The sequence below is a fragment of the Entamoeba invadens genome, assembly GCF_000330505.1.
Source record: "Entamoeba invadens IP1 unplaced genomic scaffold scaff_1105074724541, whole genome shotgun sequence".
In the NCBI taxonomy this organism is placed as follows: domain Eukaryota; phylum Evosea; order Mastigamoebida; family Endamoebidae; genus Entamoeba; species Entamoeba invadens.
Genome location: NW_004440115.1, coordinates 11,787 through 27,155, shown reverse-complemented (window position 1 = coordinate 27,155; position 15,369 = coordinate 11,787). Strand labels below are relative to the sequence as shown.

Genomic DNA, 15,369 nt, shown 5'->3' with positions numbered 1-15,369 from the left:
TCCTATAGTGCAACATTCAGATATTTGGAATAATCATTTTAGATGAACTTTTATTTATTTAATGGCAGGTTACTACAGGAGGTACAGGAGGTACAATAGATACAACAGATACGGGAGAGGTTTTCAAGAGGGTTCAAACCATTCAACAAGAAAAAAGGCGGGTTCCAGTATAAAACCGCAGACAACTCGATGACGGTAAGTAGCTACAAGAATCTTGGCTTTACAAGAGCAGTGAAAATGAATCTCAGGAGACAGTTCAACGTCACAAAAGGAAAATGCTTCCGGTTGTGTCTCAATCCATTTGACTCTGAAAATCAATCGGATCTCTTTCATGTCGTTCCCTCGAGCAATGGACAACCTAAATACTACCCACGATTTGACTTTGCAAAGGTCGAATGCATCTCAATTAACATCAGTCCAAAACAGAACTCGTTTGATGACTCTCTCTCTTCATACGCGATATTCTACTGCATAGACAGTGGAATCGGTGAATCACGATTTGTTTCGACAACCATCGAAGAGACTGAATCAGATTATGAAATGGTAAAGGCGTACATATCAAACAAAGACGTCAGGGAAGTCAATGACGACAAAAAGATGACGTTCAACATCAAGACAATCCGGTTCATAACAAGTGACGACGTCACAACAATCCACATCGGAAACGGTTTCAATATCAAGGAGATGTGTTCCGGAACAGTCCATGATAATGGGAGTTATTATTCCGGGTTATACGACCCAAAAAATGGAAACCAAGTCTTGCACCCTTACGGACAAGAAGGACAAAATGAACAAGAAGAACACAATGGACAATATGGAATGGACATTGAAAATGACACGATTTTACAGAAAATAATATGTTTTGGAATGGTGTACATGGTATTTCCTCCAGACCATGCTACAAACTACACAATAGATGTTGTGTACAAAATGAAACTTTACTCGTAATTCAGTTAGTTTTTGATATTCTTTCTTGAACGTTCTTTGAAATCACTTCCAATTGATCCTCGTCAGCTGGAATGCTATCTATCATTTTTATGTTTTCCGACGTTCCTAATAATCGGACAACACTCTTTGGATCTTCAATTTTATTCATTTTACACATTTGAATGAAAATGTATAGGAATTTCGAAAATAGTCTCATTCCATTAAATAATCCAAGGAGATTTTTCAAAGATAGATAGTTATATGCATCATAGAGATATCTGGAAAAGTTTTCATCGAAAATCTCTTGAGGTCTCACATTCATTTGTTGTCTTTGAAGGTCTATGAGAAAATTTTGCACTTGAATCATTGCAGCGTTGTAATTCACTTGCTGCTTCATTACCATTTCGTTAAGATCATTTGTTTTCTTCAAGACTACGTTTTCTGCTTGTAAACAAATCTGAGATACCTGAGCCTGTTGCTGTGAGATGATTTGTTGTGCTTGAATGGTTCTGTTCTCTTCTTTTGCAGCTTCCAGTTCCTTTACCAACTGTATCTGACTATTCACTTGTTCCTTAAACAAGGAAACTTCATTTCTCTTCTCATCATAATATTTCAACTTCTCCTCTTGTGTCGATTTTAACATCGTCTGATACTCCGCTTGTTTGTCTGCAACATACTTTTCTTTTATAGCAATTTGATCTTTCATTAGATTGTTTTCATATTCAAATTTCTTTATAATTCCTTCGGTCCTTTCCTTATATTGATCGTATTCATATGATTTATTTACAAGTTCCTTTTCCTTCTCTACTTTTTCTTTTTCAATACTCGCATTTTTTGAATTCAGCTGATCAAATTCCTTCTTGTAGGTTTCCATTTTTATTTTCATGCCCAAAATTTGTTTCTTGTATTCATCTTGAAGCAATGTTATCTTTGCATTTAATTCATTCACTTCATTTTCTTTCGACTGTCTCAAAGTTAAGATATTCCTATTCAAAGTCTCGTTCTCTGTAATTAAAGTGCAGTTCTTTTTTTGTATAATTTTAATCTCCTTCTCCTCCTTTTTTTCCTTCTTTTTCTTCTCCTTCTCCTCCTCCTTCTTCACGGGTTCAATTGACATCTTTCTTTCATTCTTCGAAAACACTTTAATGGGTTTCTTCTTTTTTTGGCAGCAGTGATCTTTAAAACGTGTTCCACGTACGATAAGTATTTTTCCTTTGTCATGTATTCGTTTTTGTTGTATATATTACATGTGATGTATGGGAATTCGGTTCCCGATCCGAGGGCATCACGATATTTTGAAATACGCTCCGACTTGAAAGGTCCATCGTTGTAGTGTCCTAATAAAAATGTTTTTGTCATTTCTTTGAGTTGTTCCTTTTCAGTCTTTCCAAGATTAAAGGTGTTTATCTTCCTAGGGGTTCTTTCAATTCTGATTGTGGGATACTTTGTAGCAAGAGCATTCATTTTATTTTTCCTTGTATCTTGTGACTTTTCCTGTAAAACGGAAGTGATATCTTTTGCAAGTTCAATGATGTTGACGTCTTTATTGAACAAAGCGTGTCGCATGAAATATTCCATAAAAGAGACGGTATCTTCTTTGAACGCGATTTCATCAAAATACAAGTTTTCAAAGACCTCGATGTATTTGAAATAGTTAGTCAGTTCGATTCTAAATCCCTCGTCTCTGAAGTATTCGATGATTATAGTCCTTGCAACAAGATTGACTATTGGGTTTGTTGTTGTTTTGAGATAATACACCAGAGTACTTTTTGGATTTTCACTTTCGTGCATTTTTACGAGATGATAAATGGCGTAATATAAAGTAATTGTTCCACAGCCCGTATTTTTGATAGTGTTCTGATAGTATTCGATACTTTTTTGGCTGTTGTATGTATTTAATTGATCCATTAAGAAATGATTATTAAGTTCCAGTGAATTACTCCAAGAAGAACATCACTTGATCTGTAGTGTATATTTCCAAATTCGAGAGAATGGGATTCGTTTTAATTTCCTTTCTTGCAAAATCTATACTTCTCGTGTAGAACTCCTTGTCTGTTTTGTACAACTCGTTGCTTACCTTCCCACCATTCCAGACTACCCAGCTTTTCTCCGTTTTTTTCGATGTGCAGAGGACAACTGCGTCCTTTATTTTGTTTGTAAGTCCACTCGAGTAACACGTCTCAAGGAAGATCACCTTCCGTTCCGCATCAAATCCATTAACAACGTGTGCAAATTCTTCCTCGTTGATGGAGAATTCCTTGCAAATCATATAATACGTGTCTCCTTTACGTATTGTATGACCAAGATAATAAATGAACAGGTTCTTTACATTTTTCAATCGTAGCGACCTTAGTTCGGAAAGCTTTACAATTGTGAATGAGAAGCGATCAACAAACGACAACATTTCTCGTTGTTTTCGAATCATTTGGATGCATGCCTGATAGTATACTCCGCCATCTATAAATACAGCCAAGTTATTTTTAATTTCAGTTGTATCGCCCATGGAGATTATGCTTATGAATGGCAAGTTTTAGAATCGAGGGGGAAAATAGGTCACGTGCAGAACTTGAAATGCAAATGTCTGTTTTTGACGAAATAGTAACCATGTTCTTTGGAAACGGGTACCGAGAGTACAGTATTAGAGACGTAATTTTCTACATGTTCGAAAGAGATTCGACAAGATTTCTCACGTGTACGCTTTCATTTCACCTAACTTATATCAGCGGATTAGAAATTATAAAGAAGGGGAGAGGTACGTACAGGATCAATAGTGAATGTAGCTCTGAGGATTTTGATTACTCGAATAGAGAGGCACTGTACAACGCATGCATGAGTGTCTTAAAGGATACAAAGAATGCTATAAAAGAAGTGAAAGAGGTATCACAACATCGATTGTTCATTCCCAAGTTAGAGTCGAAATTGAAATTAATGACTGATTCGGAGAAGAATAGTGTTGATCAATCGTTTGATGATTTCCCACAGAAACGTATATCTTGTGAAACTAACAGAAGAAAGATTGCGGTTCCAACAAAAAGAAACGTTTCATGTCAAAAAAAGGAGATTAAAGACACGGAAATTATGGACGTAATCAATTCAAATGATAGTAATCATCCGATTGTTATAAAAGATACAGAGAAAATTGATAGTAATCCTAATGTCGTTAAAGAAAGCGCTGACGTTAAAGAGGTTTTGAAAGAAGTTTTAACCATGGAAAAGATAACTGCTGAACCAAAGGATGGAAATGTAGCAGATGTAAACATGGAAAAGATAACTGCTGAACCAAAGGATGATAATGTAGCAGATGTAAACATGGAAGAGATAACTGCTGAACCAAAGGATTACATCGACGAGTTGATCGACGAATATATAAATTCATGATCTCTTTAACAGAATTATTACTTGAAACTTTGATTAATCTTTTCTTCGATTACCTTTTTTGAATTCTCAACTTCGGAAACGATTTCAGTGTAATTGACTGGTTGTGTGATAATTCTTTTGTATGTACCATTTGGTGAGATGTTTCTTGTATAATTCACATCATATAATGAATTTCCTAGTAAATTGCCAAACAATCGAAGTGCTCTTTTTCGTGCGTCAGTCACGGATTCCTTAGCTGCTATCTCAAGTGGGTTGGTCTTAAGTGCTGAAGACCCAAATCCAATATCTTCGTGGTAGCATCCATTCTTCAAAGTGATACGGACAATTGACAGTACACACCCTGTATTCTGTGGGATGAATTGTTTTACCTCATCGGACCACCCGTCATACCCAAACACGGCGTTTGCAATCTCTATTGCGCGAAACCCTTCGAGATATTTCATGCTATTACCGCCTGCTCCTTGTCGAGCACATACCAACTGTTGTGGAGTCTTTTCCATTAGAATCGAATCGATGTCTTTATTGTTTTCAAAGCCGCGGGTCCCAAAAGGGGACAATGTTATTTCTCTTTTTTCCTCTTCCATATACAATTTAAAGATAAGAAAGATTCAATTCACGTAAATTCCATCATAGAGTTTCTTCTGGATCTCCCATGATTTGTCTTGTTTGAAATCGTTGATTGTGTCTACAATCTCACGGATCTTCTTTGCAAGTTTTATCTTCTGCTCGATGTAATCTTGATCTGAAATGCTTTGACAGAGTGTTTTGTAGATCAAGATGTATTCCGAAAACAGTTCCTTCAAGATATATTCGTACCACAGGTGAGTCGAGTATGTGACAATGTTCTCATCAAGAATGGAATTCTCGTTTACACATTTGATACTCATTGTTATCTATTTTTTAAGTTCTTTTGCGTGAGTATATTTCAAAAGAAAGAAAGTAAACAAGTAAAAAGGATTCAATTAGATGTATTGCTGGGAGTATCCTGTTTGGATGAACCCCATGTCTTCTGGTGGAGCTACTTCAACCTCCATCTCGTTGCTCTGGTGGACTTCTTCCATTGGTTGTGCTGTTGGCCTAATTGGAATAGGGACTTGAGTGACAACTTGTTTGTTTCTATTGGAAAAATACTTTTGTACATTGTAAAAGCATGGGAATGAATCGTTACTTTTAATTGCCATTTCAAGTTCCTCTCTTGAACAGTTTAAGGCGTTTGTAAGAAGGTAATTTTCATCCTTAATCTCGATAATTTCTCCTTTTTTGTCGAACACTTCTTCTTCAAATTGATTAATTTTGTATTTTGCATTTTGTTTAACTTCGAATACGTTTACGCTAGGATAAATTTCGACATTGGCAATTAACCAGTCCAAATCACCAAACCTGATAATAAAATTCCGGAATGAGTCTGGATTGAATAAAATTACCGTCGGACATGGCCAAACTTTTCTGAATCCGTACAAAACTCGAATTGAAGTCGAGAATGAACAAGAACCCATTAATCCTTTCATCTTTTCAATCGGCAACCCATCAAATGTCGGATCGTCCAATATACGGATAAGAAAGTCACTCTGCGAATCTTCATAAGTACCAAAATTGATGTCGTTTTGATGATAGTCAATCAATTTTTCTTCTGGAATATGAAGTGGTGGAACAGTTAGGCACTTCATCATTACTGACTTCCCAATTTGCGACTTTCCTATGATAATGATAGTATTGTTTCGATAGTTAACTTCCGTGTATCGTTTCTTCAACCATTCATTTACAATTGTGACCAGATCACAATCTTTCAATGGAATTTGATGTGTTTTCAAATAAGTTTCAAATTCCGCAAACCTTGAAACTGTCTGATACCGTTTTTCGATTAATTGACTAAAATTTGAAAGCTCTGTAACACCAAGGTTCGAAACAATTAAATCTTCACACTCCTTCCTGGTTTTCATTGATAATGCCTTGCCAACAACAGCTTCTCGCATTTGTTTTTTGTCACTGTAAAACGCTCCTGAAAATCCAAGTCTACCATTCTGAGTTTCTATATTTGACATACATATACTCCGGTTAACAACAATGCTTTCGATGTTTTCAACGTACTTAAGATATTTTATATTGACACGTAAATCAGAACAGATCCTACAATTGAGTTCGGATGGAACCTTGTGTTTGTTTTTAAATGATATACAAAAAATGACACATAAGTTTGTAATGCAAAAAGTCTTTTTGTTTTGATCATAGACGTCATTTGAAGGTGTTACAATTTCTAAAGTATCATCGTGACTACAACAGTACCAAGCAATGTTGTTGACATTTTCTTCACTTCTTGGATAAAAGGTACTTTTCAAAATAGTATTTGTTACTGATATGTCTGGTGGAATTCCAACATACATCAGAATCCCTAAAACAAATTCCCGTTTCACTCGTTTAATGCACTTGCCTTTTTCGCTTTTTTTCTTTATGGGAACTCTGTCTCTGCTGCTCTGTGTTGTGCTCATTGTTGGCGACTGAGATTCGAGATCGGAATAAGTAGTCCGCGAACTGCGAATGTATTTGATATGAGATCATAACTCCGGTGTGATGATTGTGATAAAGATTCATTCTAGTAGGTTATAGTAAATAAGCTATACTTGTAGTTGATTAGAATTATTCCATGAGAATACCAAGTTTTTGATTGGCTGTTTTGGATGAATAAGTGTTATGAGACGATACGAATTGAGGCATTCTAGTACTTTGTAGTAAATGAACTATAGTTGCCACTTGTGGATAATTCCAAGAGACAAGAACTGCATCTGATTGGGCGATCTCAGAAAGATAACTCCGGTGTGACGATTGGATTCCTCAATTGTATGCAACTATAGTAAAAGAAACTAAAAGAAACAACAATAAATGGTTTCATATTTTGAAGCAAGTTGTTTGTATCTGTCATTGTAGGTGGTTAACCATAAAAATAGTTCAATAATCCATAATCGAGAATAACAAATGATCTATAAATAAAGCACAAAAGTATTTAGACCATTTACTGATCCCCTAAGAAAATGAGATGTTTTTTGTCTAAGGAAACGGGATTTGTTGCTAATATTACGATAAACCCCTATGATCCCCTAGCGACCCCTAAGGGGATTATAACCTAATCATTAGGCATTTTCCTGCATTTTCCCATATTTTCCACATTTTCCCACAGTAGAGTATTGTGTGGTAAACTATAACTTATTGTAGTTGTATTAGTAGTAATATAATATAGTATAATAATGTATAATAATGTATAATAATGTATAATATAGTAGTAGTATAGTATAATATAGTATAATTAATATAATATAGTATAATATAGTATAATTAATATAATGTAGTATAGTATAATATAATGTAGTAGTAGTATAGTATAATATAATATAGTATAATTAATATAATATAGTAGAAGTATAATAGGTATTGGTTACATTAATAGAAATTGGGAAATGATGCTTATTATTACGTAATTTCCCCTAAGGGGATCGTAAGGGATCGTAGGGGATTTTCCTAATATTAGGAATATTTCCCGAAGTAACAAGTGTAAGAGGTCTGTTATTGTTAAGGTGCTCATAGTGTGAAAAAAAACTTTATTGGGTATAAATAGAATCAAAAAGTATTTGACCCTTTATCTATCCCCAAGAGATTTTAGTTTAAAATTGTGTATAATAACGGGAATCATCCCCATTATTAGAGAAAGTACATTGTGTCCCCTTGAATCCCCAAGGGGAATATCCCTTTATCATTAGGCATTTTCCCGTTATTCCTACTCTTTTATTCCAATTTACTTATAATAGAATATACTATAGTTATAATAGAATAGAATATAGTTAAAAGTATAGAAATCGGGAAACTCCCCAATTGATATCCTAATATCCCCTTAGGGGATCGTAGGGGACCGTAGGGGATTTACCTAATATTAGGGAACTTTCCCAAAAGTATAAATAAAAACTCTCTAAATCTGTAAGGGGACATTTAAAGTGCCCAAATACTTTTGCAAAATATAAATAGAACAACGTTCCATTTCAGATCAAGTGAAAAAAACAAAATCAGTCATAAACCAAAATGGGGGATATAATCCACCGATTGATCATAACAAAATGGGATTTGTTCCTCATCAATACTCACTTTTTGGATTTCCTGTATCAATCCCTTCATTTTTCAAAAAACAAACAACAAAACGAATAACAAAATACTCGATATAGTACATTTTTCAGTAGTATCCCCACGGCAATTGCTTATTCTCCATGTTTCAATTCAATCTTCGGGATGTCACCCACATCTCTCCCTAATCTCCCGTTGTGGACACTATGGACACTTTCCTAATCATCATAATCATCCCGATCTCTCCCACGGCACAAACATAACACTTCTTGTGGACACTTTTCATGACAAAACCCAATCGGGATATTTATAGGCGCATCAAAATGGGACAAACCATTCATGAAGTAGAAAGTACTATATCTTCAGGGTCGAAAGAAGTGACCGCAGCAACTTAAGCGATCAAGCAATCTCGAAAATCAGTCGCATTATGAGCATCAACAAAGGGGGCAATGGGAACAGTGGAAAGGATGATGACCAATCAACAATTACAGTTGACAGTGATGAATGGGAAGAAGTCCCAGTCAAGAAAGACAACAAGTCAGACTCGGAATCGGAATCGGAATCATTCATTGCAACTCAGTTGACGCACAGCCAACAGGAAAGAAGAGACAAGAAGAAGAAACAAAACAAGGAAAACACAGAGAAGAAGCCAAAACATGACAACGAGAATGAAAAAATCGTTCTCTTACGAAGAAAAAGACTAGTTATCCTCAAAAGTATTGAACAACTTGCAAAATCACTCGATTCTGTTAGAAATGATATCATCAGTTTCTCCGAACTCTTTGATTTAATCGATATTTAAGTCATACCAATTCTTACTTTTATTTGTCTGTATTTCTTGTACCAAAATTAAAAATCAAAGTTTCTGATTCAATACCTTTATATCCGCATCCAAGCGCTTACCATTAAACCTGTTCATTTCAATTGGATCGTTGTATTTATAGGGTATTTTTTTGCGATTGAGATCCAACTCATAAATCAAATGGATACACATCGAATTGAGATATTAAGACGATCTCGAAAGGAAACAAAGGAATTGTACGATTACCAGCAGTCGTATTTAATTTGTACATTGATTAAAGAAGGCCACGAAGTGACGGTGCGACGATACCGGTATAAGATCGAAGATCGGAGCATCACATTACACGTTCTAAAGATCGACAACAATGAAATTAAATCAATTAAGCCGGAATATACGGATGATAAAAACGCAAAACGAGCTAAAAACCAAGAAGCATATATCCAAGGAATTGATACCATGTGCGAAACCTAGTAAAGACAGATACACGTCACAACAAACAGAGTGTACATGGGAAAAACAACGAATCACTAGCGTCACTTGCAATGGGAACATCATATCTCAGGAAAAGATCTTTGAAGAAGGAAAGAAGTTCAATGAAATGTGCAAAACTTTGAAATGCATGGAAGTTGTGTTAAATAATTTACTGATTACCAATTATTCAATTCACTTCACTTCACAAATAAAACAAAGACTCCATGACATTTTTATCAAAGGAAACAACCGGGAATTTATTAGAATATTTCTACGTATTCCATTTTAGTATTTTTAATGAAAAGTGGGATGTAATCTTATAAAACAGATGTTGAATTTCATCGGATCATCAAACAACCAAGTCCAGCTCATTAGATATTACCGAAACATAATGCTAAACAACAGTGACTCATATTGGCAAATCAATCCAAAGAAAAACGGGATTTCAACGATAGAAACCAAGAAGAGGGTGTTCAAGGTCTTTAGAACGAGTGAAGAAATCCATTTCATAGATTATTTCGAGAAAATCCCACAAAGAGTTACAGGAAATTCATTTGTCATGCATGGGCTAGAAATCATCACAGGAGCAATCAAACAAAACAAATCATACGTAGAAATGAATCAAGAACTAGAATTGTTGTTGGGCACTTTGTATGAAAAGTACAAAGAAATCAAACGTCAACACGACGAAAAAATGATTTACACGAAACAAATGGAAGAGGATGTCAACGAAATTGTTCTTGCAATGATTCAAATCACATTCCCCGTATATCTTCTTACAAAGCTCGATATCCCATTTCAAATGAAGAGGAATCTAGAAACATTCTTATCATTCAGTGGTCATCAAATCAGCGTCTTCTCAGACATGATTGACTGGTCAATTATTTATCAAATGAACTGGTTCAAAACACCAATCAATATCAGACTCTTTAACGACTCGTTCAATGGGAAGAAGCAAATCATCTTAAGAGAAGGGGAATATATTGTCCACAAAGAATACTTTAATCCAAGCGTAAGCGTGCCAACACTTGTATACCCATTCTTGTACGATGGATTTGTCAATGAGATTCTCTGTGACAAAAGTTTTGAATACTTCATTAATATTGTCAAAGATTGCATCATGGATGATTACGTAAAGACATACCAAGTAAAGAGGAAATGCAGTTGGGATAACAAAGGAATCCTTTACTTGTTGTATATTGGAAACAGCGAAAGCATCCACTGGAAGAGAAAACAAATCATGTGGAAATACCTTCATATGGAAGGAAATCCATACCGAGATAGAATATATATGAAATACCCCAATCTTGGAAACATCATCGAAATAGGAAAAGTGAAGCCAACCATTGAATTCAGGACAAAATTGATACTGGACAACTCGAAAATGGACCCAAACGAGTATGTTCCCTGCAAGGAGATTGTTATGCTGGGGACTGAACTCGAAAAGAAAACAGGGATTGACTTAAAGAAATGGTTCAAAGATTTTCTTGATTGTAAATGAATTATCTTTTATTTCATTTGATGAAGCCGTCGAAAAGAAAGCATCTTGTCCAAACAAAAATCACTACATATTTGAATTTTGGAGTAAAAGAAAGCGAAATAGAAAAATATTGGATGGTTTACATTGAATCGAAGAACGAGTGCAAAAAAATAAACGCCGATTTAAAATATGAAGCGATGACCTTTTTAAAAATATTAGAAATTTCGGCGTCGAATAGGAGTATCACCTACAACATGTTTTTGAGAGCAGAAGAAATCCTATTGGATTACAACTTCAAGAGAAAGAAGGATCACGTTTTAACTCTGTACGATACGGCAAAAAAAGCAAACTATATTGTTAAAGGAATGAAAAATTTCATTACAAGAGAAATCAATTCTTTCCAGAATATAAAACAGAACATTGAAACATGCATTGAACTGTTCGACGAAATAGGAGCTCGAATTGGTGGAGAGAACAAAATCGAACATCTAGTGAAAACAGGCAAGTACGATGAAATTGTCAACGTGTTTGATGTGTATTTTAACACGGTTGATACTGCGTACATACTTTGGAAAGAAAAACGTGAAAAGAAGGATGTCATAATAATCCAATAGTTTTTTTCCATTTTTATCGAGAACTCGAACTAGTTTTCCAATGGCACTTTCCTCGGATTTCAGCAACTATGACAATTACTACGAAGCATTCTTTGAAACATACGATAAGTTCATTGAACGAAATGAAAATAATTATCACCTTCAACTGATTACAATTGAAGAAACCTTTAATGTATTTAGTATCATAGATTTAGAGAAGGAGTACATTAAAAATATGATTATAGAAATAGGAAAAACCCTTGGAACAGAAATGTATGGATTACACTACTTTATGTTTACAAGTATCATCAAGAATATATGCAAATTTTTCTGGAATGTCTCACTGATTAAAATGATTGTTTCGAATAATGATTACATTTCAGAATCATACGAATACAAAGAACTTGCGAAAGACTTCGAATTTATATGGGATGTAATGTCAAATCTTTGTTCCAAATACGACAATAAAACTAATTTTAAAACCACCCAAGAAGACTATGAAATCGCGTGTGAAATGTTCTTCAAGCTGTCTCAATACACTACAACGCTTCTGGATATATACAAAAGAAAGACAAAGGAACACATTGCAAGAAATACAATAATCATACGTGACGAATCCCCGAACGAAACACACATAATTGGAAAGAATTAATTTAATTTAATTTAATTCAATTTAATTTAATTTACCGTTTCTGAAAAGAGAGCAACCTCGATAGTGATTTTCATCTCGTAGTTTCTTACCCCAGAAAAGCTTCCTGCAACGACGTAATATGTAGGGTACTTAATCGACTCAATTTGATTCATCAAAGATGTATTGATCAGATGACTTGTATTTGTAGATACTTTCCCATTGTTTTCCGTGATTGTTGGTTCCGGATTGTAGCTTTTTATAAGAGCGCACCCAGAAACCCCGATATCTTGGTTGTTAGACGCGTCATCGATATAATACTGTATGTCTTGGCTTTCGCAGACGGTCGGGTCAAGCTGCCTGAGTGAGAGGTTTAGTGCAACGGAAATGTCCGGGTTCTTGAGCTCTGCTTCGATCTTCTTGACGTAGAATGCTTTTGCTCTTGTCTCCTCAAGTATTCTCATGAAGTCTTCCAATACAATGATATCTGTTTCGTGGTAGATCACGTTTGCATCGTTATTTTCTCTCATGAAGTATTTCTTTCCTTTTCTTAGTGTTCTCAAAAATCGACATGCCTGTTCCCCCGTTCCTGTTATTGTTCCGTTATCGGTGACTGAGATTGTCTTTTCCGTCAGAACACAGTGGGTGTTACTTGTAATGATGTCGAGAATGTTTTGCTCGATCTTTTTGTGTGCTATCTCACTCACCATTTCATTCTCACTTGACTTGTCTCCTGATCTTGCCTTCTTCTTTAGAATCTCTATCTTCTTATCAATCGCTTCTATCTTGTCTATTTGACTCAAAAATGTTCCACTGTTTACCTTTGCCATCCGATTATAAAGTTCAAAAAGTATTTAATTATTGTTTACCAGAACCCTCTTCTTCTTGGCGGTTGTGCTATTTTTGTTTCTTGTGACTCTGCAACTTTCTCTTTTGCTTCTTCCTTTTGCGGGGGCTCAATTGTTTCTTCCTTCTGTGGTAACTGTTTCTCCTGTTCCTTTTCTGCTTCGTTGTTGGAACAAACCTGTTTCTGTTCCTCTTTTGTACATGTTCCTCCCGGTGGTGTTGGTGTCTGTACCACCTCAATCCATGGTCCTTCTGGAAGAGTAATTCCAGTACCGTCGTCTCTGAATTTCAAGTGAATTCCATCTTCTTCACTTGTTATGACCCAAGTGTCGTCATCGTATAAAACAGTGTTTGTTAGTGATGCTTGGTTACCTCCATCCTCGCATCTTCTTGATATCTCAAATGGTCGTCTGCCTTGATCAGACAGAAGAATGGAAGCTTTATCGTTTTCAATCCTTAGTCCAAGATAATAACCTTTTTCTGTTTTACAAGTATACTTTTCATGATTATCGCAATTGAAATCAGGATCTTTAAATGGTTGAACATTAACATTGTACATAGAATTTATATACAAATCTCTTCTATAAATTAAAAGAGATTCAATGAATGTCATTTGAGTAATCTTGTTTCGTTCCCATCCCGGAATAAATTCGTCGTACCTGGATCCAAACTTGTCCGAGTGAATTTTCCCTCCAAATTCGAGTATCTTCGTATCGAGTATTTTTTGAAAGTCTTTTTCTTCTTTTTCTTCTTTATTAAATGAATAGTGTGGTTTCCCAACAATATTTAAATTTGTTGCAGTTCCGGAAATGAACATGCTTTCAAATTCGGCATAAATATATCTTTTTCCTTCATAATCATAAACGAAATAAATCCCAATTGGTTCTTCATTACCAATTTTGATGATAGAAAGTATACAGTCTGTATTATAATAGTTTTTGTAGCAAAGACTTATAGAATTAAGAATATCATAAGAAGAATAAATAGGAGAAATATGAGAATCGGAACTTAATAAATCAAACCCGTTCAAAACACAGCTCATTGTTATGATTAACGAGATCAATTGTTATTTCTTGCAAAAAGCATAATGTGTAAATATTATTCTATTACGGAACTATCATTTTTATCGGTTCCGTCTTCTTCTTCGGACATCCACGTTCTGTCATCGTCGTATCTGTCCATCATTTCGTTTTCTGAGAGCTTTTCCATCTTGTGCTCGAGGTTCTTCTGGTTGAACTCCGTTTCGAGATTTGAATACCTTTCATGTGGATTAGGAATATCAAATGTGTCTGGGAATGGGATGTATCGCAGTTGTTTGGTCATGGTGTTCCATTTCTGTTGAATAGATTCGATCATATTGTTTCCGTTGTAGAGTGATTCAAAGTTGCAGTCCTTGATGTAGTTTTCGATGTAATATGCGTCTGTTTCCGTTCCTGTGTACAGGAGTTGTTTGTCTTCAATCACACTGTCACCCGTTTGTTTTGGAAAGACCGTGAAGTTTTCCTGGATGAAGGACCATATTTTCTTGTATCTGATCCGAAAGATGTCGTACGTGTTTGCGTTCATGAGGAAGATTGGAATCAGTGGGAAGATGTAACTATACCCATACTTCACGTTAGTAGTAGCTACTCCTCTGTTGACAAGTGCCTTTAGTGTTTCCGAGTCTACGTCTGCCCAGTTGATATCATCTAGGATTCGAAATAGTTTGTACTGTTCCCCGCCAACATCATTGAAACTAAGGAGGTTCTTGTGGATTACTCGATACTTTTCTGGAACAAGCATTCTGTCGAAGAAGAACGTTTTTCCCGTCTTTGACGCCCCAACATAGATGAATCCCTTGTATCTATCTGAACGTGTTTCAAAGGTGTCTTCAAGATACGTGTTAAAAGCTTCGAAGAACGGATGTGACAAGTTTTGTCCATACCTTTTAATTACTGTTGTTGGGAGGTGCCTTTGCATCCACTGGACTCTCTTCTTTTCATGAAGGATTCGGATGCTGTTGATCATTGGCGTAAGAATGTACTTCAAAATCCGCTTTTCAAAGACATCTTCATCTTCTGTGTTTATTGTTGCAACAATGTCACGGACTTCATAATCGTATATTTGGAACCCACGTATAAAGTGGACTTCTGAAAGTATT

At 35.4% G+C, this 15,369-nt stretch overlaps 13 protein-coding genes across 13 annotated transcripts; 6 read left to right on the top strand and 7 right to left on the bottom strand.

Moving 5' to 3' along the window:
- Positions 1-189: 189 nt before the first annotated feature.
- EIN_326230 (hypothetical protein) lies at positions 190-948 on the top strand (the record flags this gene model as incomplete). The annotated part of the gene is made up of 1 exon (XM_004254285.1): positions 190-948. One exon carries the CDS (start codon positions 190-192, stop codon positions 946-948), a length of 759 nt encoding a protein of 252 aa, XP_004254333.1.
- A 42-nt stretch (positions 949-990) lies between these two features.
- EIN_326220 (hypothetical protein) lies at positions 991-2,718 on the bottom strand (the record flags this gene model as incomplete). Its single annotated transcript, XM_004254284.1, has 3 exons — positions 991-1,022; positions 1,072-2,044; positions 2,113-2,718. 3 exons carry the CDS (start codon positions 2,716-2,718, stop codon positions 991-993), a joined length of 1,611 nt encoding a protein of 536 aa, XP_004254332.1.
- Positions 2,719-2,863: 145 nt separating this feature from the next.
- Positions 2,864-3,196, bottom strand: EIN_326210 (hypothetical protein; the record flags this gene model as incomplete). The annotated part of the gene is made up of 1 exon (XM_004254283.1): positions 2,864-3,196. One exon carries the CDS (start codon positions 3,194-3,196, stop codon positions 2,864-2,866), a length of 333 nt encoding a protein of 110 aa, XP_004254331.1.
- Positions 3,197-3,504: 308 nt separating this feature from the next.
- On the top strand, positions 3,505-4,305 carry EIN_326200 (hypothetical protein; the record flags this gene model as incomplete). Its single annotated transcript, XM_004254282.1, has 1 exon — positions 3,505-4,305. One exon carries the CDS (start codon positions 3,505-3,507, stop codon positions 4,303-4,305), a length of 801 nt encoding a protein of 266 aa, XP_004254330.1.
- Positions 4,306-4,322: 17 nt separating this feature from the next.
- EIN_326190 (DNA repair and recombination protein rad52, putative) lies at positions 4,323-4,889 on the bottom strand (the record flags this gene model as incomplete). Its single annotated transcript, XM_004254281.1, has 1 exon — positions 4,323-4,889. The coding sequence occupies one exon, from the start codon at positions 4,887-4,889 to the stop codon at positions 4,323-4,325; it is 567 nt and encodes a 188-aa protein (XP_004254329.1).
- Positions 4,890-5,267: 378 nt separating this feature from the next.
- On the bottom strand, positions 5,268-6,791 carry EIN_326180 (hypothetical protein; the record flags this gene model as incomplete). The annotated part of the gene is made up of 1 exon (XM_004254280.1): positions 5,268-6,791. One exon carries the CDS (start codon positions 6,789-6,791, stop codon positions 5,268-5,270), a length of 1,524 nt encoding a protein of 507 aa, XP_004254328.1.
- Positions 6,792-8,836: 2,045 nt separating this feature from the next.
- EIN_326170 (hypothetical protein) lies at positions 8,837-9,682 on the top strand (the record flags this gene model as incomplete). The annotated part of the gene is made up of 2 exons (XM_004254279.1): positions 8,837-9,157; positions 9,272-9,682. The coding sequence occupies 2 exons, from the start codon at positions 8,837-8,839 to the stop codon at positions 9,680-9,682; spliced, it is 732 nt and encodes a 243-aa protein (XP_004254327.1).
- Positions 9,683-10,073: 391 nt separating this feature from the next.
- EIN_326160 (hypothetical protein) lies at positions 10,074-11,183 on the top strand (the record flags this gene model as incomplete). The annotated part of the gene is made up of 1 exon (XM_004254278.1): positions 10,074-11,183. One exon carries the CDS (start codon positions 10,074-10,076, stop codon positions 11,181-11,183), a length of 1,110 nt encoding a protein of 369 aa, XP_004254326.1.
- Positions 11,184-11,296: 113 nt separating this feature from the next.
- Positions 11,297-11,776, top strand: EIN_326150 (hypothetical protein; the record flags this gene model as incomplete). Its single annotated transcript, XM_004254277.1, has 1 exon — positions 11,297-11,776. One exon carries the CDS (start codon positions 11,297-11,299, stop codon positions 11,774-11,776), a length of 480 nt encoding a protein of 159 aa, XP_004254325.1.
- A 40-nt stretch (positions 11,777-11,816) lies between these two features.
- Positions 11,817-12,407, top strand: EIN_326140 (hypothetical protein; the record flags this gene model as incomplete). The annotated part of the gene is made up of 1 exon (XM_004254276.1): positions 11,817-12,407. The coding sequence occupies one exon, from the start codon at positions 11,817-11,819 to the stop codon at positions 12,405-12,407; it is 591 nt and encodes a 196-aa protein (XP_004254324.1).
- Positions 12,408-12,433: 26 nt separating this feature from the next.
- EIN_326130 (hypothetical protein) lies at positions 12,434-13,213 on the bottom strand (the record flags this gene model as incomplete). The annotated part of the gene is made up of 1 exon (XM_004254275.1): positions 12,434-13,213. The coding sequence occupies one exon, from the start codon at positions 13,211-13,213 to the stop codon at positions 12,434-12,436; it is 780 nt and encodes a 259-aa protein (XP_004254323.1).
- Positions 13,214-13,248: 35 nt separating this feature from the next.
- On the bottom strand, positions 13,249-13,788 carry EIN_326120 (hypothetical protein; the record flags this gene model as incomplete). The annotated part of the gene is made up of 1 exon (XM_004254274.1): positions 13,249-13,788. One exon carries the CDS (start codon positions 13,786-13,788, stop codon positions 13,249-13,251), a length of 540 nt encoding a protein of 179 aa, XP_004254322.1.
- Positions 13,789-14,327: 539 nt separating this feature from the next.
- On the bottom strand, positions 14,328-15,236 carry EIN_326110 (hypothetical protein; the record flags this gene model as incomplete). The annotated part of the gene is made up of 1 exon (XM_004254273.1): positions 14,328-15,236. The coding sequence occupies one exon, from the start codon at positions 15,234-15,236 to the stop codon at positions 14,328-14,330; it is 909 nt and encodes a 302-aa protein (XP_004254321.1).
- Positions 15,237-15,369: the final 133 nt, after the last annotated feature.